The sequence below is a fragment of the Echinops telfairi genome, unplaced genomic scaffold (genome assembly GCF_000313985.2).
Source record: "Echinops telfairi isolate 266 unplaced genomic scaffold, ASM31398v2 ScPeMD7_7475;HRSCAF=8513, whole genome shotgun sequence".
NCBI lineage: Eukaryota > Metazoa > Chordata > Mammalia > Afrosoricida > Tenrecidae > Echinops > Echinops telfairi.
In genome coordinates, this window is record NW_022111379.1 from 15289997 (window position 1) to 15300550 (window position 10554).

Below are 10554 nucleotides of genomic sequence, written 5' to 3' on the forward strand. Positions count from 1 at the left end.
CCCCCCCACCAGGGGGATGAATAACAGACAGACGGGTGAAGGGAGACAAATGACAGTGTAGGACAAGAAATAACAGTAAGAATATAAAATTGATCATGGTTTCATGAAGGTGGGAGACGGAGAGGAAAACAGGAGCTGATACCAAGGGCTCAAATAGAAAATGTTTTGGAAATATTAATGGCAACATATGTACAAATGTGTTTGATACAATTGATATATGGATTGTTCTAAGATTTAAGAGCCCCTCAATAAAATAATTAAAAAAAAAAAAGAGATACAAAGATATACTACACAGGACAAATGTGCAGCACAAGACAAGACCTCTTTAAAGTGAAGAGGATCAAGGATGTTGCTCTGAAGACTAAGGTGTGCCTGAACCAAGCCATGGGGTTTTCAATCGCGTCATATGCATGTGAAAGTTGGACACTGAATAAGACCAAAGAATTAATGAATTTGAATTATGGTCCCAGCAAAAAAATACTATTAAGTACCATGGACTGCCAGAAAAAGAAATGTGTTTGTCTTAGAAGTACAGCCAGAATGCTTCTTAGAAATGAGGCTGGTGAGACTTCATCTCATGTACTTTGGGACCAGTTGAGAGACCAGTCCCTGGAAAAGGGCACCACGCTTGGTAGAAAGGTCAATGAAAAAGAGGTAGAGTCTTGGCAAGATGGTTCAACACAGTGGCTGCAACAAGGGGCTCAAACACAGGAAGAGTTGTGAGGAAGGCGCAGGACCAGGTGGTGTTTCGCTGCTGTGCACAGGGTGGTTATGATTCAGAACTGACTTGATAGCTCCTAACGGCAACAGTATGGCACATATCCCAATGAGGGAATGAGGGGGGACACCACTCTAACCCATAACTTGACTCTACAGCAAAATATGTAGTCAGTGAAGATTATAGTAGCCTTTATGCCAAGCTTTTCAAAAACAATTCAAAAACCTTTTTGGATTTTAGAATTTAAATAAATTAGGGATCATCACCTTATATTCTTTGATTCCATTAACCCACTCACTGCCATTGGGCCAGCTCCGGCTTGTATTGACTCTACATAGTTTCTAGGGCTGTAAATCTTTACAGGAGCAGATGGGCTCACTCTACTGCTGCAGAGTGGTGGGTGGGTTTAAACCGCTGACCTTGCAGTTAGCAGTCTAACTCTTACCTGACAGTGCTTACCAGGGATCCGAAATAAAGGCGACCATCCCGCACTGCCAAGTACAATTGGCTTTCTTTCAAAGTGTCCTTCAAATCTTCTCTCCAAGCGCAAGGCCATGACCCTGGTTTAGTGTCTCGTCATTCATCTGAGTTTTTTTTTAATAAGTTATGACATTTGGCAGCACTGTACTATGATTACACACACACACAATTGTGATTATAATTTTTTCCCTCTTGGCTTTGCCACGTTTTCTTGGTCTCCTTTCCTGAAGCTGTGATCCTTAGTTTTGATCCGTGATTCTTAACAATTAGGAGTGCTAGTGACAGGGTAACTGCCAACCTACCTATCTTAGGAACTACCCATACTACAAGAATTTTACAAATCTGTGTTGCAGAAACAGGCAATTGACATCTGTTCAATCTCTCTGCTTTTCCTTATTTTTTTGGGGGGGAGGGGAGAGCACAGTGGTGGTGGTGGTGGTGGTGGTGAGGGTAGCCTTTTCACATTATAATGATCAAAGAGTTCAGAAAATACTTTATAGGCAGATCAGTGCAGGATAAGCTGAAAGAGCAACCCATCATAACACAGAACTGCACGATCTGATTTGATGCTGACGTTTGAGTATCACTATCTGGTATGTGAGTGTAATGGAGTAAGTTCACCTTGCCATTTGGCTCGTGCAAAATGAAAAGCTCAGGCAGACTTGCCAATAAGAACTTCGGAATTGAATGTCTCCAGGTAGGTTTAAGACAGCAATACTAGATCACCAAGTCTCTCCAGTTCTTAAATGTGCATCTGTCAGTGGAGGCTGGTTATGTCAGAATTACCTGGGAAACCATAAAGACTTGTATCCAGCAGAACCAGGGTGGGCTCTAGGAATCTACTTTTTAAAAAAGTTTCTTAGTTCCCCAGCCAGAAAAATTAAGAGCTCCTGGTCACACTAATCATAGCTGGGTAACTTGCTTGCCAGCATTTTTATTACATAATAGATGCTGCTTTCACTTGCTCTTTCTTAATTTGTTTAAGTCTTTAAGTACTGGTGCTTTAGGGTGGTAATGACTTTTCCTATTTCACTAGGCCTCGGGAGGAGACAAAGCAGAACTCAGCAGGTGTTTTCTGAAAGAAAGGTTTGTTCTTGGCTAGAGGTCTCTTCACAGTTGCAGTGCTATCTTTATAAAGCTTCTTCAGGCCCCAGGGGTTATCGTGACCGCAACTTTTAGATTGTCTCATGTCTTCTGAAGGAAATGGCTGGCATGTAACTTGTAGAAGCAAGGCCACTATATCAAGTAGAAGAATTATTATTCTTAGAGTCACAAAGTCAGAGTAAAAGATCCATGCGAGAGAATTGTAAACTTGTTTCAAGGACAAATGGAAGGAGGGTGGGGGAGGAGATAACCTCTTGTGTAGGATCTGAGCTACTCTTGCAGCTGTTACCCTGAGAGAATTCTTGCTTACTATTTATAAACTAGAACATGAGATAAAGGCCTAAGATGAAAAAATGTTCTAACACAACGAAAAATAAATTAGTCCACTGAATAAAATAAAATTTTTTTATTTTCTTAAAGCAGGATAAATCTACCATAATAAAAAGATAAAAATGCAGGAACAAAGAATATTGGAATTCTAAGTCAGTAAAGTGATAATCAAAGTACTAAATGAAGCCATGAGAGACTAAAATGTAAGGACTAACAGTAAAAGATGAGAAGCTGAAACAAACAAAAAACCTCAAGTGTCCGCTTAAAAGAGTAACTAGAAAAACTGAGTCAAGAAAGATTTTTAAAAAGCATGCCACAAAATAAAACCAGAAATTAAAATGTTAAAAGTCACAAGCTATGCAAAGACAATGCAAAAACATCACTCCCAAATATAATTTAAGACGGGCCGCTAACCTCAAGGTCAACAGTTCAAAACCAAATATAGTTTAAGAAACCTGCAAAATGTAATAAGTAAAATGAAGGGGAAAGATGCAGCAGCATAAATGGAGAGTGGTGCATCTCCAGTCAGAAGGATGGCCACAGAACTTGATAACCCAACCCAGGACCTTGCTGAGATGGAAGGGGACACCAGTAATAATTTCACAGGGACAACAGGTGTCAACTGGCACTGCCTCTGGCAAACTGGGAGGTGTGGTCATGCTACAATGTCAAGGCAGTGAGGTCAGAAAGACTGAAGTCATGCCCTCTGTACTCAATGATTAAAGGACTCAAATGATTAAAGACACACGTCCTCCCCCCACCCCCATCCTTTTGTCGTCTAACAGCAAAACAACACACTCATCACATAGCCCTATTTTGTGAATTTGGAGTTCATAAAATGATCAGTGTGCTAGATTTTACCTAGGGTTATAATATGGCATTCTAAGAATTATACTTTCAAAAGCATTAGTGAGTACATTAAGATGAATCAGTTCATAAATATTTATTTCATTAGCTACTGATGGGTGTGTTTTCTTACACAAATCTGTGACAGAATCTTGAACCTGAGAGTTTAAAAGATCAAATGAGAATTGCTGAGAAAATTAGAAAAATCCCTACTTTATTGCTTAACTAGAACAAACTTTAATGACCTATAAATAGTTTAACTTAAAACAGTCCATACCTTACAGGAGAAGCTCCGACTTGGGATGTTTCTTGCTAACTCTGATATCTTGTTTTTATTCTGCAGACACTTGGGTAGGTGGTATTTTCTCAATTTTATTCTACTGTAACAATGCTCAGCGAAGTGCCAGTGATTCAAAGGCTGTTTCTGCATGCATTTCCCAAGGTGAGGAACACTAGACTTCAGAGCCTGGAGGAATAATTGGGTCTTCTGCTGCATGGTGTCAGGTTTATGTCCTGTTTGGGGCTGCCAGCATCATGAATAATTGTATAGGCATGCATAGATACTGCAGTAGGTTTTCAGAGCATCTAAGACGGGCAGTTCTTATCCCTCCCCTTCAGCACCGGGCACCCCTTAGGTTCTGAGTACCTGGAGACAGTTGATGACTCAGGTTAAATAAGTTTGAAAATGTGTGTACATTAAGATTCATTCAAATCATATTCCTGGCCGATGTGACTAAAATGGCATGCCTACCAGGCTCAAAGCTACGCAGCACTCAATCTGGCACGCACAGGGCCAAACTAAAACAAAAAACAAACAAACAAATAAAGATCTGTAAAGAAGTACATTCGATGCAATGGGGCATCACTGTAGGAACTCTGAGGGTATTAAATGGCTCTGGTCTTACACATGGTGAACATGTCTGGTGTGTGTGTGGACAGGAAGACCGGTTAGAAAGCGCCTAGCTGTGGACGGTAGGGGAGGATCCTAAATATGTTGGGCACATGCTATGTGCCAGGATGCTTTCATATCCTTTAAATTTTCTAAGGACTTAATGAAATTGCAACTATTATGCTTATTTTACAGGTGAGAAGACTGGGTCTGAGAGGTTTAAGAAACTGATGCAGGGTCACTAAGTAAGGGGGATGGGAAAATGTCCAAACCAGTTTGTCTCTTAAATCATGGACGTAACAATTAGTCTTTAACCTTAAAAAAAGAGTAAAGCATGTAGCATGTGCATTACAACAACTACTCACAATGCTTCAGGATGCACAAAACCAAACCCTTGGTTTTAGCTGGTGAGTTGGTTATTTGCCCTGATATATAACCTGTTGTTTAGGTTTTGGTTTCTGCAAATCACTGTCTCTGACCCTCAGTTTCTTCATTGGCAACGCTGAAAAATGGCACCATTTACCTTAAGGGCTGAAAAAATGGCACCATTTACCCCTTAGGGGATTGCTGCCGTTAAGAATAAGACCTGACAATTTAGGTTAAGCTCGGAACTCACTGTCTGGCACGTAATAGCCAAGGTGGCTACTATTATTAGGATCGGATTAATCTGGGCACTTTGCACACTGTTGCATGTCATCATGGGAGTCCTTCCAGAAAATTCCCTCCTCCCCCCGCGGCGTTAGATTTGCAACAGATCCCTTCAGCTACGACGCGGTCGCCCCCCTCACCCCGCCCCCTTTATCTGCTATGTGTCGCAGCAAAATAACGGGCGGATGGGGATGGCGGACAAGCAGCCAAGATTCGTTTTACATGGCTCTGAATACCAGGGGCTGCAAGGGGCTAAAGCACCATCATTTAGGTCCGCCGCTTCGGTCCATTCATTTTCCACTCCGAGCCAGAAAACCCGCAGCAAGGTTCGGGATCCCGGTGGGGTTCAGCGAGTTCCGCAGCGCACCTACGTTCTGGACCCCGAGAATGAAGCGCCCTGAGAGCGAGAGGGGACGGAAGCAAGCGCCCTGCAGTGGAGGGACACAGGCCACTCGCCGGGGCCGAGGGCCAGAGGCGGCCGGGTGGGAGCAGGCAAGGGCCAGGGGAGAAACCCAAGCACCACCCCATACGTACGCAAGTCGGAACAGAGCCCGTCCTCGGTGGGCCCCGCAACCAGGGAAGGCAGGCCGAGGGCGCACAGCGGGTCCGACCGAGCGCAGATGTCACCCCCGCCGCGTCCAGCCGACGTCTGCGCCGGGCCAGCCGGGGAGCGACAACCGACGCAGAGCCGGGCTGCAGCACGTCGCTCCGTCACTCAACCTGGCGCGCGTCCGGGGCGTGGCTCGCCATCTTTACTGTGGTCAAGAGAGGGGGTGGTGGGCTTCCTTCCCCTCCTCCTAGGAGGTGCAGGGACCACGAACGGTAGTGAGAGTCCTTTGACTTAAAAGCCGAAGCAGCGGGGACGGGGACTGGGCGCAGCAGCGCCGCACCGGCTCTGCCGCCGCGCTCTCAGCCTCCCGTCCGCCCTCACTTAGGATGGCCGCCGGCAGACTGGTGCAGCGGTGAGGTCAGCGCGGCCGCGGTTGCCAAGGGAACGGCGAATACCGGAAATGCGGACTTCCGGGCGGGACGGCGCGCCGCGGCCGCGGGAGGGAGGCCCGGCGTCACAGGTCCTGACAGGGAAGAAGCCGCCAGGTCCTGGAAGAGGAGACCTGTGGCTGGGGCAGCCCCGGGCTCCGTGAGATGGAGCCGCGGGTCGGGGACAGCAGGGCCGGCGAAGCCGAGCAGCTCGCAGGCGGGCACAGTGCAGGCGGCCTCGCCGCTCGGGGACCCAGGGTCTCGGCGGCCCTGGCGGCCTCCCGCTGGAAGCTCTTGCGCCAGGTAAGGCTCGTCGCGTCCTCGCTCTGGCCACTCCCCTCGCAGGTGCCGGGCACCGAAGTGCGTGCCCTCCGGAGCCTTTGGAGTGTCCTCAGTTTGGCCTGGGGCCACCGCAGACTCGCCCCCTCGCTTTCCTTGCGCCCCTCTTCTTACCTTGCCTCTCTTTTCCCTCCCCCTTTCTTTCGGATAGGTGGACCCGAAGGAAGGGATCAGGTGGGGCTGAGGGCAGCCCTGGTTGAGCTGCTGGGAAACTCAGCGAGCTGTCTTTTTTTTTGGGGGGGGTTCCCCTTTTTGCACGTCCGTCGATCTGGCGAGACCACCGCTCCCAACTCCATACCGCGCTTCTCTCCAGCTTCTGTTAGGGTGACTCCCACCAACTTTCTTCGTACTTCCTAACTTGTCACCTAACTGTCGAAGCCGGTGACCAGTCTGCGCCCTCCGGTCCTCAGGCTCGTGGATTTCGACGTGTCTGAATGTGTTTGGACTTGTGGCCCTGCCGGCCGTGACCTCGGGGTTTATCCTATAACGGAGCTGGACGGGAGTAGGCAAAGTTGCCACCGTGACAGCTAACGGGTGTTGTTTTTCCTTTTGGTAGTTTGAAGGGTGAGATTCTCGGTATCCTGGGTGGACTAGGCATTCGCGAGGGTACCTGGTAATACTCGGAATGACGGTATCTTCTGATACTTCAAAGTTGGTGCTGCCGCAGCTGTGGTTGATCACGTGTGCGCAGCATTGCCAGGTATTTCTGATTTGTGATCGCTGACCTGCACATTTGAGGGATCCTTGCTTGAAGTCTGTCATGCCCTTGCCTTAGGCTTCCCGCTGGAAACTTGACTTGAGGGGATATTTTCCATTGCTATTATTCTTCCAGAAGGCCACTGAAAAGCAGACTATTACTAGAGGATGTACTGTTAGTATTTGGGGAGTTTTTTTGCAGTGTTCTTGAGTCTGCCCTATGGGAAATGGTAGAATTATCCATGTGAGTTTCCGAGACCGATACCATAACTCTTTAGGGAAGTAGAAAGCCTCGTCTTTTTCCTGCACAGTGGCTGATGGTTTCAAACTGCTGACTTTGAACTTAGCAGCCCAACCTGTCACTACGGTGCCACCGGGCACCCTGTGTAGTTCGGGGTGGGGGACATCGAGCCAAGGGCTATATAAGGCCCTGGAAATCATCAATACCAGGCAGCAACACAGGCCGCAACTCAAAGAAGCCGTTCTAGCCGTCACATAAGGGGTGTGTTAATTAAAGATGTTATAAATATCCAAATGGTCCTTGGCAGAAAAAAAAAAAAGGTTCCCCACCCCTGCATCGATGGCTGAGTGCTTCTGAGGTTTGTTTAAACATTCCAGTTAGGATTTTATTGATTCTTGGTCTTTATAGGTGCTATTGAGTAGGTTCTGTCCCATAGTGAGCTTCTGTACAACACAATGAAACACCTGCACCATCCTCACAACTGTTCTTATGTTTGAACCCATTGCTGTAACCACTACGGCATTCCATCTTGTCTAGGGCTTTCCTCTTTTTCTCCCCCTCTCTACTTTTCCAAAAACTGTTTTTCTGACAATACGTCTGATGTACTTGAGCCCAAGTCTCGTCATCCTGGCTTAATAAGGGACATTCTGGTTGTACTTCTTCCAAGACATATTTCTTTGTTCTTTTGACAATCCGTGGTATTTTTAATATTCTTTGTCAGCACCATAATTCAAATGCATTGATTCTTCTTCAATATTCCTTATTCGGTGTCCAACTTACACACTCATATGAGGCAATTGAAAATACCATGGCTTGGGTCAGGTGCAACTTAGTCCTCAAAGTAACACCCTTGGTTGTCAACACTTTAAAGAGGTCTTCTGAGGCAGATTGACTCAATGTTATATGTCGTTTGATCTCTTGACTGCTGCTTCCATGAGCATTGATTGTTGAATCAAGCAAGACAAAAATCCTTGGGAACTTCAATCTTTTCTCCATTTATCATGATGTTGCCTATTGGTCCAGTTGTTAGGATTTTGGTTTTCTTTACGTTGTGCGATCTTTGATCATGATCAGCAAGTGCTTCAAATTTTCCTCACATTCAGCAAGCAAAATCATGTCATCTGCATATCGCAGATTATTAATAAGCCTTCTTCCGATTCTGACATTGCATTATTCTTCCTATAATCTAGCTTCTCTGATAATTTGCTTAGCATACAGATTAAATAAATATGGTGTGAGAGTACAGCACTGATACATACCTTTCTTGATTTTAAAACATTCAATATTCCCTTGTTCCAATCACCCAACTGCCTCTTGATCCGTGCACAGGTTCTCCATGAACACAATGAAATGTTCTGGAATTCCCAGTCTTCTCTAGGCTATCCATATTTTTTTATGGTCCATGCTTTCCTTAGTCAATAAAACAGAAGTAAATAGCTTTCTAGTAATCTCTGCTTTCCGTCAAGATCCATCTAACAACAGCAATCATATCCCTTGCTCCACATCCTCTTTGGAATCCAGCCTGAACCTTTTGTGGCTCCCTGACAATGTACTACTGAAACCATTGTTGGATGATCTTCAGCAAAATTTTACTTGCATGTGATGACAATGATATTGATCTGTAATTTGAATATTCTCTTCGATATCAATGATATTGATCTGTAATTTGAATATTTTCTTCCTTCATCTTTCTTTGGAATGAGTGCAAATAGGGATCTCTTTCAAACAGTTAGTCAAGTAGCTTTCTTCCAGAATTCTTAGCATAGACAAATGAATGCTCCCACTGCTTGATCAACTTGTTGAAAGATTTAAATTTTTCTGTCAATTCCTGGAGACTTGCTTTTGGCTATTGCCTTCAGTGCAACTTGGGTTTCTTCCTTCCATTGCGTCGGTTCTTGTTCATACGCTGGCTCTTGAAATGGATGAATATCATCTAGGGTTTTTCTTTCTTTCTTTCTTTCTTTCTTTCCTTCCTTCCTTACTTTCTTTTCTTCCTTCCTTCCTTCCTTTCCTTTCTCTCTCTCTCTTTCTCTCTCTCTCTCTCCTTTCTTTCTTTCTTTGTTTCACGGTGACTCATTTATTCCAATCTGCTTTTGATGCTTCCTGCATCACAGAAATTTTTGCCCATAGAGTCTTTCAGTATTACAACACAAGGCTTAATTGTTTCTTTGTTTTTTCAGTTGAAGATGTGCTGAGCATGTTCTCCCTCTTTGGTGTTCTAGCTCTGGGTCTTTAAGTATTTCATTATGTTTGACTTTGTCTTCTTGAGCTGCCCTTTGATAATTTCTGTTCAGCCCTTTGGCTTCATTTCTTCCATTTGTGTTGGCTATGACTAAGAGTCAGCGTTAGTCTCTTCTGACATCTACTCTGATCTTTTCTATCTTTTAAATTACCCTTTATTTTTTTTACAGTTTTATTGGCACTTAATCCACATTTCACACAATTCAAAAGTTCATTCACAGCAAGAAGAATTCTCCAGTCATTATCACAGTCAGTTTGAGAACACCCGCCCCCCCCCCATGGTTAAATAACTTTTAGAATAGTTGTGTCATCACCATCAGTTCTACAGAGTACTCTCTCTCCCCTACCACATACACAGTTTGCTTCTACAACCCCCTCACCACCCCCCATCTCCCACCCGCCTGCTTTCTTCATAAATGATGTTCTTGATGTCATCGCACAGCGCATCAGATCTTCTGTCATTAGTGTTCAGTGCAGCAAATCTGTTCTGGAGATGTTATCCAAATTCAGTGGTATATACTCAAGGTCATATTTTGGCTCTTATGGACTTGTTTTAATTTTCTTTACCTTCAATCTGAACTTAATTATGAGCAATTGATGGTCTGTCCTACAGTTGGCTCCAGGTATACTTTTAAAAATAATTTTATGAGGGGGCTCATACATCTCTTATCACAATCCATCCATCCATCCATTGTGTCAAGCACATTTGTAGACTCCAGGTATACTTTTAGCTGCTCTTGGCTTCTCCATCATCTCTTCCCACACATGTAATACATTTTATTTCTGTATATTTCATCTGGAGAAGTTCATATGTATAGTCGCTGTTCGTGGTGTTAAAAAAGGAATTTGTGATGAAGAGGTTGTTGGTTTTGTAGAATCCTATTATGTAATCTCCAGCTTTTTAAAAAAAATCATTTTATTGGGGGCTCGTACAACTCTTATCATAATCCATGCATACATCCATTGTGTCAAGAACATTTGTACATTTTTGCCATCATCATTCTCAAAACATTTGCTTTCTGCTTGAGCCCTTGGTATCAGCTC

At 44.5% G+C, this 10554-nt stretch overlaps 2 protein-coding genes across 5 annotated transcripts in view; one reads left to right on the forward strand and one right to left on the reverse strand.

The window, feature by feature from the left end:
- PREPL (prolyl endopeptidase like) overlaps window positions 1–5643 on the reverse strand; it is a 39733-nt gene extending 34090 nt beyond the window's left edge. For 2 of the 4 annotated variants that reach the window (XM_004699764.2, XM_004699762.2), the window contains exon 1: window positions 3756–4124. In XM_004699764.2, the coding sequence (XP_004699821.1) occupies window positions 3756–3974 (219 nt within the window). In that variant the 5' untranslated portion in view covers window positions 3975–4124. Of the gene's footprint in view, window positions 1–3755; window positions 4125–5549 lie in introns of those variants that run through there. The other 2 variants (XM_045285714.1, XM_045285713.1) reach the window with 2 other exon arrangements.
- A 462-nt stretch (window positions 5644–6105) lies between these two features.
- The window catches only part of CAMKMT (calmodulin-lysine N-methyltransferase), a 470081-nt gene continuing 465632 nt past the window's right edge, over window positions 6106–10554 (forward strand). The window contains exon 1 of the mRNA XM_030884357.2: window positions 6106–6296. Coding sequence (XP_030740217.1) covers window positions 6159–6296 — 138 coding nt within the window. The 5' untranslated portion in view covers window positions 6106–6158. The remainder of the gene's footprint in view (window positions 6297–10554) is intronic.